The following is a 15630-nucleotide window of genomic DNA, read 5'->3' as shown; positions in this document are numbered from 1 at the left end:
AGGAAAGTTTGTTTTCTCCCTGGTTTCAACTATAGACTCTGACTGCCCATGCCTTATCACTTGACTTTTGTTTACACAGAAATACAGAACTCTGTCATCAAATGAAGTGCAACTGTAATGCAGCCCTTACGTAAGCTCAATCACATGAATAATTAGCAAGGCATAGAAAACTACAAATTGCTTATTTCCCAACTCCACTTACCATTAGAGTTAACCACCACTGAACCAAGGATCAGTGGCTGAAGAATGGGAACAAGATAAATTGAAACTGTGAGAAAGATTCAGGACAGGAAGCAGGATTACCTATCACAAATGAAAGGAGAGGATTTCTTTGACTTGGCATTTGAGGTCAGGACTGGTTTTACTTCAAATACAATCGTGTTTTTAACAAAACACAAAATTAGATTCTCAATCAAATCCAGCTGACCGGGGTTACACAATATGTCATAGTGTCAGAATGGACAAAAAATTCATACAATCTTTTCTATCTCTCCTATACTCCCATCCTCATCTCAAGGTATCACAGAGTTTTCAGTTCAGAGAAACAAGACTGCAGCCCTCTGCTCCCTGGCAGCCATTGCAATGCATTAAGTTGTTTATCTCTGATCTGCATCCACAGTGTTGGCAGAGGGGTCTTGCAACAGCAGCAAAAATGGAACAACACAAAGACTCAGCAGCTGAAAAATAGCCCAGCAATGACACTCCACCAAAACTTGCTGACAAAGCAGAAACTACTTCCGTACCTCTAGCAATTCTTGCTGGGGCTTTTAAAAAAACAAAAATTCACACCACAACAAAATCTGATATGTGTAGTCCTTTGTTACCTACCTTAGCTAACAATTTAAACTAACTAGACCAAAACTCAAGAGCAAAAAAAATAGGCCAAGAAATAGCTTTTACTTTTTAAAAGAAAAAGCCCTACACCCCACAAGAGAGCCCCTTGTATCATCTGTAGCTCTCCTCTAATTTTTGCATCAGCTACAAGCACCCTGAACTGAGCAAGTCAAGCATGCAATAGCACATAACAAGGATATCCAGAAAAACTTATGCATTTGATGAAACAATTTCTGGCTGTCTTTGAACCTTTCAGACTTCACAATGAAACTGGAAAGTCCATGGCTCTATACTATCTTGGCATTCCTATCTAGCTGTGGAGGACTAAAGGGAGAGCTTTCAATGTCCATTTCTTTTGGAAACAAAACTTCTCAGCTATTTCCAAAGGAAATGAAGATATACCATACCCTCATGCTCCAGTCATACCTAGATCAATGAGCAGTAGGAGTCTCCTCAGCACTGAGGGAACACTCAGAAGACAGGCTCATTGTTACTCCAACACCACAGCTGGCCCTACAAACAGCAGTGGATCTCCAACTCTGTATCTTAACCCTGTACTGAAGAAAAATACCTAAAACAAGTCACACAGATGATTTAATTATTTCCAGTCTTGGAAGTGAAGTGGCCAGTGTTCCCTAACCACGGATTAGCTCAGCCTGGCACACAGAAGCAAGGACCCATAAAAGGGCTATGGCAGCACCCACCTGGACACACAGGAGAGTATCCAGAGGATTCCCAGTACTGATAACAGAGACAGACCCCTTCAACACAAAACTATCTCCTACATATTATTTCTTTATTATCACAACAGAAAAATAACATGATGCCAATTCAAGTTACTTGTGAGCAAAGGAGAGGACCTCATACACATTTGCTGTGCTGGAGTGACCATCCCCCTCTACACCAAGGATGTGGCAAAACAGGAGAGCATCTATCATTACAGCACTGCAGTACACAGCAAGCATTCTGTCCCACTGGACACTCCTGGGACAGACATATAGCCTTGAACAAAGGAAGTCTCCTTAAGGTAAAAACTGCATGTATAAATTAAAGAACACACATATAAAAGGAGCAGTTAGTTGCCCAGCTAGACTACAATTAGTTGCATTTCCTTGACATATCTGATGAAATTTGGAAGTCAGTAGCATTTCCTAGCTACAATCTGAGAAATCAAAAGCATATAAATTCAAGAGACACAGATGTGAGCTTTGAAGCATTTTACTCAGCCTACCAATACATTCCTGTTTTAAACAGATTGAACTTCAACCAGACAGCTCTTACACATACTAGGCAGATATCCAGCAATACAAACCAAACTGAATGTGAACTTTGCCCAGGGCTCCACATGCATTTTATGAATACACAAATAATAAATAAATAAATCAAGTGAAAAAAAATCTGTTCTACATATGCAAGACAAAAACTGATAATGCACAAATTAAAAATAATTTCCAAAGAGTCATAAGAAACCACTCCAAGGTAGTCAATGCTTTGGGTTGTATTCACAACAATATCACATGTTTCCTGGGATAAATCACTGACTACTGCGCACACTTCTTTCTGCCATACAGAAGATACTGCCTGAACAAGCCAGAAGAACTGGAAGAATGAAACATGAACTGTCTCAGGACAGGGAAAGAGATTATTCTACAAGATGGCTGAGAAGAGCACATCTGAAAAGCCAAGAAACATTAAACAATGATGGAGGGTAATTATTCCCATCAGTCAGCTCAGTCAAAATAATGAGTAAGCTTAAACTCTGGCAGAGAAAAGGCAGACAGGTGAGCACCACATATTCCTGCTGGGAAAAAAAAGACTGTTAGCCCAACCTGAATCACACTCCAAATGCTTTCACAGCTGCAATATCACATTTACCATGAAACAGTCTTCAAAACAGGTAGGGGTAGGTCATATGAGGAGAATGAATAGACTTTACACAGAAAGAGTACAGCAGCCATGCAAACAAACCACAAAAGCCTCCTGTACTTCACCCTGTGTATGCTTGCAATACATTATCTCCTAATAGCAGCCCTATCACCAGCACCAGGGATGACTGTCAGTCCCCCAAGCATCTGATCTACCATACTCAGCTGGAGAAGAGGCTGCACCCCTTTGCTGAAGGTGTCCCCCACATCTCAACTTTCTAATAGATCATAGGCACAGAGCTCTTCAGTATCTTCTTGGCTTCCAGGCCTCGTCTCCTCTCGGTCAGTGCAGAAGAGAAGACAAAAGGCCCAAGCTCCTCTCTGAGGTTCACACTGGGAAGACAAGAGGCACTGGTCACAAAACAAAGCAAGAGATTTCCCAGCTCAGCATAAGGCTGAAATCTGACCATCAAAAATGAGAACAAGTAAAGTACTGGTTGCCCAAAGGCACTAATGAAATCTCTATCTCAGAGGTTTTTCCTAGACCTAACTTTTGCAAAACCTCACTTGAATTTAGTTTTGACACTGCTTTGAGGGGCAGGCTGGATCAGATGACCTCCTGAGGTCCCTTCAAACTTGGATTAATCTAGGCTTACCCTTCCAAATCAGAAAGGCTTTACTGTTCATGTGGACACTGTCACACCTCTGTGAACACATTCTGACATTTGAATGGGATCATTCAATTGTACTGAATTCAGGTCCCGGCACCCCACATTCAGCTTCACAGAATTACAGACAATTGGGGTGGAAAAAAACCTGGGAATGTCAGAGTTTATTCACCCACTCTACCTTTCTGGGCCAAAGTATTAATTAATTAACCAATTAATTAATTCAACATTTAATTAAATATTTCATTTAAATATTAACCAATTAATCCAAAATCTTCCTGGCAGTTACCAGTCTGAACTGTTTTGAAGAGTTTCCTGTAGGAACAATTTCACATCTCCATAGACAAAGCACAGGTTTATCTCCCTCCCTGTTCATTCCACAATATCCATCCTTACAAGGGACAAGTATCTCCTCTCTTTTGCTTTCTTACTGAAATTTAAATCTACTATGATCGACTTCACCTTGAGCATAAAGAACATTTTATTCCCTTCCACTCCGTACTTGACTCTTGGTATTTCAGGACGTGTATGTTACAAATCTTCACTCCTCAGATCCCACATGGAACCAGACATGTTTTCTAGAAAGAGAGCCCTTTGCTGCTTATTTTCAATTCCTCTTAGTCAGTCCACATTTTTTGTGAGCAGCAGGACCCAAAACCTACCACTAGACATCAGCAGCACTGAACAAAAAATGGATTTTTGGTGCCTTTGTAAAGACTCCAGGTTCTACATACACTGAGTTTCTTCTTTTGCTACACTGCAACACTGCTGTTCCACACTCATGAATAATGTGTACATTCCTCAAACATTTGCCTACAGCAGCAGCAGAGAGTGCATCAGCCCTTTGTTTCTAATCAACTATGCTCCAAGATGTAGGTCAACAGCATTCTATGCAAGTTCCCCTTCCCGAGGAGGCATTTCCGCACTCCGCGGGTGAGAGCTGGAAATCAGCTGGAGCCTGGGCCAGCCCCACTCTCGGGGCTGCAAGCACAGAACAAAGCACTCTCGTTTGAAAATCTCAGCTGTACAATGTTTCTTGGAGGTCCCTTCCAACCTTGACGAACCCATGATTCCTCTTCAGGGCCCACCAGGGCTACACTTGTTGACATTTAGAAAACAATGAGAAGTCCATCTGTTCCTACAAGCTTTGCAAACAACAACAATGAAATAGATCTACAGCAACATTTTAAAATGCAGAGCCAAGACAGTGGGTTGACCAGCCAATGTAGATCACTTTGAAGACTGTGCGAGGAAGACAAAGAAAGAAAGAGAGCAAACAAAGAAAAAAAAGACATGCACAAAACACAAAACTGAAACAATGAATCAAACAAACAAATATTAAAAAACCCCACAGACACACCCCCCAAGAGCAAATTCAATTCAGCCCCAATTCAAACAGAGCCCCTTTGGGAGTACAAAAAAGAAAATAGAACATTAATTACACTAATGTTTAACTGTCAAATAGTTTACTTGCAAATACCAATTCAGTCCTATCTCTCATCTCATTTTTAGAGCTTACTGAACACCAATCCACTTCTGCTGAACTCAGAGTTCTGCTTGTAAAGATCAGAATGGCAATTTTATTGTTCCTGAGTAATGGGCTGACTGATCAGATTAGACAGAAGCATAAGCTGCACTCTAAGTGATGCAGATTGAACAGGTGGCCTTCTCTCTGATCTGCAGCCTCTTCAAACACTTAAAAGTAGAATCTTTCTCGTTTCAATCACCTCTAGAAAACATGCACTCAGATACTTAGCCATCCTCAGCCCAACATAAAAATATTTTTCTAAACACATCAGTCTTTCCCAAATATACCAGTAATTCACATGCATGATATAATTTTAACTAAAAAAAGAAATACAGATATTTAGATGGTATCAACATCTAGAGTCTACAAAGTAATATGTATGGATAATAATTTTAAGGAAAAATTCAAAGGCTTTACATTACAGAGAGAGAGTGTCTAAAAATTATTTCACATGTACTTAAAGATTAGACTTCAAAAAGAATGCATTTGAGACTAGGGAGTGAAATAAACCTTACCTTGACAACTAAAGCAATATATTTTTTGCTTAGGAGACAAGGAAAAAAAAAAAAGAGTAGTCAGCTACTTCCTCCAGATCAAAGTCTGGTACAGGCATAATTTTTTTTTTTTACTCTTCACAGAAATGAGAGAAGAGGAGAGGGAGAAACAAAGCCTTATATAGAATTTTTAACAGTAAGACTTTTCATAGAAGGTAATGACTAACTCAGGTGTTTTAGCAGAGTTGGTTTTCTCACGATATTACATCATGTATTATTTATATCCTAAGTATTTACTTTGAAGCTACGTCTTTGGCCTGAGGATCTTATGACATAATTCTTAGACAACAATAAACAAAGTGCCAGGGGAGCATGGGGAAAGGAAAGCGGGAAAAGAATATTTATAAAAAGACAGATATTACTACCTGCACTCTTATATTCTCATACAGGTGGAGATGGGCACACAGGGATGGTGTCCTATGACAGAATCAAGCACAAAATGAGACAGAGGCACTGCTGCATTTGGTAAATCAATACCACAGAGAGTGATTAGCAACTCTAGGACCTTGGGATAATGAGCTACTCAGAATGATACAAAAGGTCTCTGGACTCATCTCCCAATTAGTCCCATGCTTAAGGAAAAAATGTCCAACAAAATGAATGCTAAGGATTATTGACTTCAAAAAACCAAGTTAATTAGGTAAGTATTTTGAATAAAATATATACACACACATTTTAAGTGAAGTCCATCTTTCTATCACTTTATTCCAAGAAGTCTCACACACAACATGGTTCCAAATACTTAAAGGAACTCAGACACACCACTTTCTACATTTTATGCAATATTAGATGTTTTACTGTGCGTGAGAAATTTCCTAGCAAACCTGCTAGTGACCCCAAAATTATACAGGACTGTAGTTCACCATTTGCAATGTATTTCTAGAGGATAAACTCTTCTTTTGTACTTTCTCTTATTATTGACAATTTGCATAACTTCTTAGACAACATTGCTAACAAATCCTGTACTTAATATAGTTTTTTGACTGACATTAGTACTTCACAGCTATGCAGCTCCCCAACTTAATATATCACCTTAAATTTGTTTTAGCAGTATTAAGCAAAGGATAACGTAATTAGAAATTGAAAGAAAAAAACCAGCTCATTAAAAATTGCACAGCTTAAAGATAATAACCAAGAGGTTGGAGAATTGACTCAAGATGTGGAATATCTTTTTTCAAGGCCCCAGATGAGATTATACCCAGCAAACAGAGAAAAGTGTTTGATCAAACTCTTCCATTATCAAAAGAGAACACTGCAGAAAAGATAAAGTGTCAGACTTTGAGATGTCTCACAAAAAGGAAACATTTTCTGTCTAGTCCAATTATCAATAACATTCCACGTGTCCAGCTCTGGTAGTTGAACTGGAAATGCTACAGCATGCTGCAGTCCTTAAACTCTCACTCACCTGGGAAATACTGCTTTACTGATGCTTTTACAGGATCAGTTATGCTGAACATAAAGGGAAAGGAAAACAAGTATCCTTCAAAGCTACAATATCCAACAGGAAGCATTTCAAGAAACCTGGAGTACTCCAGAGCTACTGTGGAAAGACTACATTAAATTTAAAATGTCCTGCCAAGACAGAGTTATTTGCTAACCAACTGAACTATGCAGAGTTCCTACAGCAGCATAAATGCAAGAGCCAACAGTGAGACACTAAATTACCTAGACAACAAATCCTTTAGTCCATTTTTAAATTCAACAATGGAAGTGCACTGTTCAATTTGAATGCATCTAAATTTCTGTGTGTAGTAGAACAATCATAACCTTTTACTAAGGTCTTGTTGCCCTCAGCTTTCTGTGTTGAAGCTCCAGAGCAAACAGGCTCAAGGGATAAGTCATGCATTTTTGTTAGGCAGACTTAAAGATGTAAAGATGCTTAAAGGGTGCACCGTCCCAACCAGCATTTGACAGCTGATTTAAAGAAAAAAAATTCTTTACACACAAAAATAATTACTCCAGCAGTGGCCAACTCCACCAAATCTGCTGAGGATACTACTAGAATAAAGGAACAGATGCTACTTGCTCCTCACTCTTTACTTCCATTCAGATTCTATTCAGGAAATATTTTATGCTAGTCAATCATAAGATCTGAATCAGCAGGTTCTCACATTTTAGAACACATGTTGAATGTTTTCTTTCTCTATGCATTGAACTCACTGTGACACTAACCTTATCTTTTCAATATTCTCCATTTGCATCTTGTTGCTATAAAACACATCAAACAAGACCATTTTTGAAAAATAAGTCAGCATTTCTCCCCTTACACTGAAGCAGATATATTTCACTAGGGAAAAGTGGAAATTAACACCGACCAAAAAAAAAAACCAAAAACAAACCTGAAAAAAACCCCAAGGAAGAATAGGAAGAAAATGAAAAAAATTTAAAACTATTCAAGAGAAAAGAAAGAGAGCATAATAAAAAAGCTAAAAAAGCACAGCTCATGTAGTTACTCTTGCTAGACTTGTTCAGATTTGGTTTGATTTCTAATTAAACTTTCTTGTTCACAGTTCAAATGACACTTCTTGAAAGTGTTTTACATGGAAATAATATTAGCACAACAAAAAATTCTCTAGCCACCGCAGATATTTAGTAGAAAATACAGCAGACTGTATTTTCCTGTAAAATAAAAAAGGCACCTAAAGTTGCTTGATTTTGGCAGCAGTAGTCAGGCAACCTAACATGAAAGCAGGAATTCCAACAGCCACCTCTGAGTGGGCAGCAAGGGCACTCTATAAAAGGCTTCAAGCAAATCAAGGGAAAGCAGAGGGAGGGAGCAGGGCTGTCTTGATCCCATGCACAAGGGTCATTCAACTACTACAGAAGAATTTACAGATGTCAAACAGTAAACCTGACAATGTGAAGCCTGGAGTTCAGTAATAAAGGAATGTCTAGGCCAACAGATCATAAGTAGTAAAGCAAACACCATTAAATGGAAATTAGTGGCTAACTCAATGGTTTTCCAAAAGCAAACTCCCAAGTCTTCAACAAACTTTGGGAAGTGACAAGTTATAATTCATCCAAAAGCATAAGCAGACTGCTGAGGTGCTCACCAACCACTGCTATTTCTTCTTCCTAAATTCAAGATACCCATCTTTTGGCAAGGAATACATGGCATCAAGGGAAAGGTCCAAGAAGGATTTCTTTCCCCTCCAACCAAGAATGAGTTTGTGCTTACAACACGAGCGGTGAAAAGGAAAGTTTATTTCCTAGAAAGCAAGATCACAGATTTCAGCCTGCCCCAAGCAATATCAGTAATGGATGATCGAGTCAGATATTATGAAACCAGAATTAATTCAGCAGCAGATGGTGCCATGTCTTTTCTTCAGCTAAAATGCAAAACATACCAACAGGGTAGAGTTTCAGAGAAGAACAAGGGGATGTTTGTGTAAGTCAGAGAGCAAAGAAAAACATCAAAACTAACAAAAAGATATGAAACAGGAGCTTTCCATTAACAGTTTCCATGCAGAAGAGCTATTTCCCAATGGCTTGCTATTTAATGCTGCTGATAATTTCTCTTTTATTATGTGGGGCATTCTTGTATACTTACAGACTACTGAACTTCATCAATACCATATTTTCCCAAAAAAACCCCAAAAACTTAACAGCTGATTACAGATGGGAAATAATTACTGTCTATTAAAATAAAAAGCTTGGTCCTTTCTAAGGAACCAGCAGATAGTAGTGTAGTCTATTGCTGTTGCTTATCTAGTTACAGAATGATTTATGAGAATGCTTAGCACTGTATGGGAAGCATGAAACTAGTATCTCCAGAGCTTATAATATATACCACAGCATACCTGTCCATCCATCTAGCATCTGAGGATCTATTCATGGTGGGAAGCTTAAACACATCTGTAACTGCTTGCACAACAGCAGCCCAAGAAAGAAAATCAATCTCAGCCGCCATCAAAGTGCTTCAAAAGACACTTGTCTAAAAAGGACAGGTTCCTTTCATGCTGTTCCTTCTTTCCTAGTGTATCTAACAATAGCTGGATCTAGCACAGAGGAAAACAGCCTCACTATAAAAGCTTAAAAAGTAAATGCTTTAAAAGAAGAATGCAAAGATGTGAAAAGGTAGAGGGAGGCATGGCAACAAACAGCAGATTCCACATGGGGAGGGAAAAAACCCACACAAACTAGTGAAGTAAAAAAAACCCTACACAGGACAACCAACTGATCACACAGTTCAACAACAGGGGGTATGAAAAGAATTCCATAGCAGAGCTTTGCAATGGATGAACATATTCTACTTGTGCAATCAAAAGTCAACACTGTATCCTAATGCCACGCCACAGTAAGCTTCAGTTGTAAAAATCTCTAATCTCCATTAAATTGAATTAATAACCAAAGTGTTTTTCCAGGATACTTCATCTCCCTTTTGGAAAACCAGAAGCCATGCGGTTTTAATTCATCAGCTGCACTTATTACTTCTACTGCTACTAAAAACATTTACCTGTAGATCCATTACATTTTGCACAGTTTCCATACTTGGCAAACAAATCAACATTTCACGTTGCAGACACCCAGGATGGGTATGAAAAAGAAACTTTTTACACATCTCAAGGCAGAACTGGGTGCCCAGATGCCAGAGCCCCTCTACACACAAGGAGGAATGCAGCGAGACTCCTGTTCTTCACTTGAGGGATGAAACAAAGCAGATGTCAATCACAGCAGACGAAGCAGCACCAGTGAGGCACTTTTACCAAAGCAGGGAAGAAGGGAGATACACACAGACATACCTAGGGTGATGAGAAGGGGAAACTTTAACTACTCTGTTCTTTACAGATAGTAAATATGCCTGATTATAAAACACCATCCCCTGAAGCTTCTTTGTGTTCTGCCCATTAACACAGTTTCAACTGGGCTCCATCTTTCCTGAGAACATGCCCAATGCCAAAGCTCTTCAGCTTCACCAACTGGTACTTTATGTTCTTTTACTGTCCACTCCCCCTGAGGTGTCACCAAGCATGTCAGAGTGACCATCTTCTCTTGCCTACTGGTCAGCTTGTACTGCAATTCATCTTTTCACACTTATTTCTTCTTCTATTTCAATACAGCATCTCTAACAAATCAACACTGAAGCTTATCATCTATACATCCAAGGCCTCCACTGACTCCCAGTGGACCAAGGCCATCTTTCACCTCTGAAGGGCTAGAAGAGAGACATTTCTTTCAATGCTCTGCATTGTTATTTGGATCCTGTTATGGAGAAAACATAACAGACACCCTTCCATGCTTTATCAGGTACAGTCCTCCGTACAAGACTTCTGGTTAGACCGAGCCAAACATTATTGTTCTCCAGAAGTTCTTTTGTTAAACATGTATCCAAAAATGCAAAGGACTGAAATGCAATTTTGATTTCTTAGATCACCACTGCTAGAACATCCTAAAATGGCCCCAAGCTACATGGAGCAAGGACAGACACTAACTGTTGGAGCCATTTCGATTTCTGCCACCCAGCTCAGGTCTGGTTGGTAAAAGGGTACAAGTTACTGCACACTTCTTGGGTGACCCCATCCAGCCCCCTGCATGGGTCATACTGCTCTGAAGTGCAGTAACAGACCTAGACCACTGGCTGTTGAGGATCTAAGGTGAGAACTTCATCTACCCAACACACCACAAGCCTAGACACTGTATTTTGCTGGTGGACACCACTAAAGTGGCAAGAGAGAAGAGTTAGAAACTATAATCTACATCCTTTTGTGAACTTGAAACAGTTGCCTATGATGTTGATAACATTTCATAGCCTTCTTGTCAGAAAGTTAGTCTTCATATGCTGAAAAGACACTTAAAGAGCAAGATAAATTTTAGACTTACAAAAATGGTAGTTTTTCACGTTTAAAAGAAAGTCAGATGACTGTCTTCTATCATGGGGGCTCTCTAACCTTATGTGAAAAAAGACAATACACAGAGTCACACGGAGAGCAAAGCTCTTTGCCAAAGTTGCACACCATCATCCACAAAGTCCACAAGTCTTTCAGTGGTGGGTGACTAGAGAAAAACCTTTCCTTAATTGGGGAATTTAACAGTAGTTACTGGATTATCTGCCAAACTATTTTCAGCTTTCATGCTTCACTAAACCTGAACTCATCAGTAACAAACCCATGATTACACTGAAGAAAATGGGGAGCAATTAGCATACAAGATGATAGCTTAAAGCTGGTGCTAATTGGAGAGAATGATGTATTTTTCATTCCTGTTGGATACAATTAGGTGAGACAACCAGGTTCTGGAAAAACAATTTGCTAAACAATTTCACTGATGTCTACTCTGTAACCCATGTTTAAAGTCTAAGCAAATTCATGCCTTTGCAGTGTATCCTGCAACCACTGGGGTTGCAAACTAAAAGCTGGTCCAGCTGTAGAGAGAGCCTTGCTCAGAAACATACATACAAAACACAACGAGTAATTCATCACAACTGTAGAGATCATTACTGAACTGAGCTCAAGTTGCCAAAAAGAGCTGAAGAGCAAAACCAACAAGGACACGGAATGTAATGCTCGTAATGCACGGTACAGCATGGCACCAATACACACTGAGATGCAAAATCAGTTGAATTACAGGACTGCACAAAATACACAGTCAGAAATAAAAGAAAATCATCTACAAAGAGCTACTGGTGCAAAAACAATTATTGTGTATGCTTTTGTTCATGAATGCTAAACAGAGAGGGGAAAATCTTGTGCATAAATAGTTAATTTGCCAAAAAGAAGAAAGGAGACAGGAGGAAATATGCAATCCTTCATTATTAGTGAACTGCACTCAGGCACAAAATGTTAGTTAGACAACTATACTGCAGAAACATACCTTAGAACATTAGGGATTTGTTGACAAAAACTACAGCTAGGTGACTTTAATTAACTTCTACAAATTCTTTACCATATATTATTCCTAATCTACTTACCACACACCTACAATTACAAATGGATCTTCACCAGTAGGTTTTTTTTATTTAATTCCAAGCTGCAACAAACCCCTGCATTTGTAAATGAACTTTTACATCACTATTTCTTTTGGCTCAGAACATATTTAATATTTTCTTCAAATGAGAGAGCAGTCTGTAAACCTGTAACACACCCTGTTTTTAGGATCACACCTATCTCATATTTTCCTTTTTAAAAATACAGCCTAATTATGCTTTAGACTAGTACCTCCCTGAACATTGTGTGAAAAATGCTTCAACAGATAGCACTCACAAAAGCATCTCTCCCAACAGAAAATGCTGCTGAATGCTGCTGCAATCAGACTTTAATGAACAACTGCAGCATACACACCACGTTACCAGGCAGGGGTGGTGCTTCTCTGTTTACTGAAAATGTTATTGCACCGTTCCCACTACTCCATGTATCAACAATTAGCACCAAGTAACATCGCTTATTTCTGCATCCTTCAGAGAAAACAAAACAAACCTAAGAAATCACCCTCTTCGTCTTCCTGACCAACCCTTGAATTCTCTAATGCAAGATCGTCCAAGGACCCACTGAGACAAACAGACCTTCCCCTAAGGTCTGATTTCTTGTGTTGTAATACTCCAAGTGTGCCAGCATAAAGAAACTTCTTAAAAGTAAAGAAATAAATGGACAGTATCACAATTAAACCCCAAATACTGACATACCTACAGACAAACAGACATAGACATATGCACATATACATGTATTTCTCTTCATGCTTCAATCATGTAAAGACATCTTGAAAACTGAAGCCTCCACGGGCTAAATTGGAAGCTCTTCAAACAATAAAATAGTATTTTCACGTAGAAAACCGAGAAGAGCCAAGAGCTCACTGATGAATAGCAGATTTTTATCTCTGATTAAAGAGCAATTTGAATTAACTGATGTTATAAAATTATTTAAGCTCCCCTCCCATCATGACTTCTGCATACACCTAATTGCTATGTATGCGAGCAGCCCCACGGGAGTCCATCCCTTTGGTATGTGAGGTTAGGCACAGCCACCGCGGGATAAAAGCCTTTATCCTTCTAAAAATACCAGCGTGGATCCTAAAGCTCCGTGATGCAAACAGCATCGCCACAGTCCAAGGGCTGCTCTGCTTCCATGAGTAAGCACTAGCAGCACCGGGCTATAATTAGTTGGAGTATTTTTAGGGTCACTGCTCAAAATTAGAGAGAAATAACTGAGAAAGACCTCAGAATGGTGGGGGGTTTCCCCTCTCCTTTGGCTATTTCCTACTGCTGTGCGGAAAAAGAGGCTCCGCAGAGGCCGAGGGGAGGCGACCCCCTCTCAGCAGGGCAGATGTGCCAGGCTGCCGTGCCCGGCCGGGGGGCGCTGGGAACGCGCCGCGGCTCCGGGCCCGCCGCAGCGCCGCTTACCTGACCGCCACCCGCACCGAGCTCTCGTCCGGGCCGGCCGACATGGTGCCAAGGGCGAGGGGCGGCCGCAGCCGGGCCGGGAGCTCTGCCGGGCCGCCGAGGAGGTGGGGGCACTGCTGCGGCTCCCCCCTCACCTCCTCCTCTTGCTCGGCCACCTCCTCTCTCCAGCCATTTTAGGTGACTGAATGAATAGGTACGAGCCGCGGCAGTGCAGGGCGGTTCGCACCGCTCCTCCCCCTCCTCCTCCCCCCTCCCGCCCCGCTCCGGCCCGGCCCTTCCAGCGCCTGGGCAGGGAGCGCTGTCAGTCAGCCACCGGCGGGCCGAGCCACGGCCCCGGTCACCGGCCCCCCGCCCCCGCCCCGCCGGGTCCGGCGCCTCCGCCCGCGGCAGCCGCAGTGCGTCACGGCCCCGCCCCGGGCAGCCGCCAGCGCGGGCAGACGGCGGCGGTGCGGGCACCGAGCTCCCGACACACACACACCCAGACACACAGACACAGACACCGCCCCCTCGACACGTTCCCCCTTCTCCGCATGCCCCCTGCGCACACCCGCACCCCCTGAGGAGCCGTGTCTCCACGCACACCTGTTCGTTGTGTGGGCACACGCTCCTCGCCTTTGCCTTTCCACAGCGCACACCGGGGCTCGCACAGCTCGCCCCTGAAGGCTCGGCACACTCGCCCTGCCCGTGCCCTGTGCGCCGGCAGTGTGGGTGCTCACGGCGCCGTGCAGGTGCCCGGTGCGTGCCTCTGGCCCTGGCTCGCAGGGCACACGCGTGGCGCTGCCCGCCGGCTGCACAGGCACGGCTCGTCCCCACGCACCTCTGCGCTCACGCTAACAGCACGCTCGGCTCTTGCACACCAACGCACAAGGGCTCTGCACGCAGCTTCCGAGGCCTCCCTCCCGGGAAAGAGGGGCTCACGCCGCTGCCTGGGCTCGGTCGTTTGCCCTTGCACGTTTTTCCCTTTCCCAGGCAGGAATGAGATGTCCTCATTCCTCTTCTGGCCCTGAGTCGGCCTGGCGACCCTCGTGCCGGCGGGAGCACACGGCTGTCCCACCTTTCTGGGGTACGGGCAGGTTTGTTTGCCGAAGCTGCTCCAGCCAGGCATCTCTGTTCTCACTTCGCTAATGAAATGCCTGGCTTTGAGCTGGAAACTGAGTGGGTGGATGACACTAATTTTTGATGCAAATCGTATCCCTGTGAGGAAAGAAGCCTGATTATTTTGCCCAAAACAATTCACATTCCTAAGGAAGATTTTCCATCAGAATAGGCCCGGGTTTGAATTCTTAATGATATGCTAAAAACCTTGCAGTTCTAGTTGTTTTGCTTCTGATAGTGAAGGTTGATCGTGCCCAGGCCCCAGCCGCTGTCGAAGATGTGCAGGTGAGGTCTCCCAGCTGGCTGGGGCTGGGGCCTCTAGCCACAGCCCTGACTCTTTCAAAAGTCTCTCCTTCTCAGCAGGAATCCGCTGTGTTATTGTTGCTCTGCATGTTTCTCATAGTTATTTTCTCTAACTTTTCTATTTTTCTTTACTTACATAGAAATTAGATTGTTTCTAGAAAATAGCCCACCTGGAAGTTGCTATACAAAATTATGGTCTCCTTTCTTCTGAATTACACAGCACCAGCATTCAAATCCCAAGAGCTTTGGAAAACAGGGAGAATTTAAGCTACATACCATATTGCTGAGGTAAACTGAGATAATATTTATCCAAAAGGCAGAAAAATGGAGACACAGATAGTTCAGTATGAAATCATTGAGGTAATCTGGTACAGGCAGAACAAATACTAGATTTCCCTGGGCTTCTCAGCTCATTAATCTGTATTTGATGCCATAGGTCAGATGCCTCGTT

The 15630-nt window shown here is 41.9% G+C and overlaps 1 protein-coding gene across 4 annotated transcripts in view; it reads right to left on the bottom strand.

Moving 5' to 3' along the window:
* The window catches only part of KIF21A (kinesin family member 21A), an 85794-nt gene extending 71858 nt beyond the window's left edge, over positions 1–13936 (bottom strand). For all 4 annotated transcript variants that reach the window (XM_084206176.1, XM_084206174.1, XM_084206177.1 and 1 more), the window contains exon 1: positions 13782–13936. In XM_084206176.1, coding sequence (XP_084062302.1) covers positions 13782–13825 — 44 coding nt within the window. In that variant the 5' untranslated portion in view covers positions 13826–13936. The remainder of the gene's footprint in view (positions 1–13781) is intronic.
* Positions 13937–15630: the final 1694 nt, after the last annotated feature.

The sequence above is a fragment of the Fringilla coelebs genome (assembly GCF_963513975.1).
Source record: "Fringilla coelebs genome assembly, chromosome: 5".
Lineage (NCBI taxonomy): Eukaryota > Metazoa > Chordata > Aves > Passeriformes > Fringillidae > Fringilla > Fringilla coelebs.
This window is presented reverse-complemented; position numbering and strand designations above follow the sequence as displayed.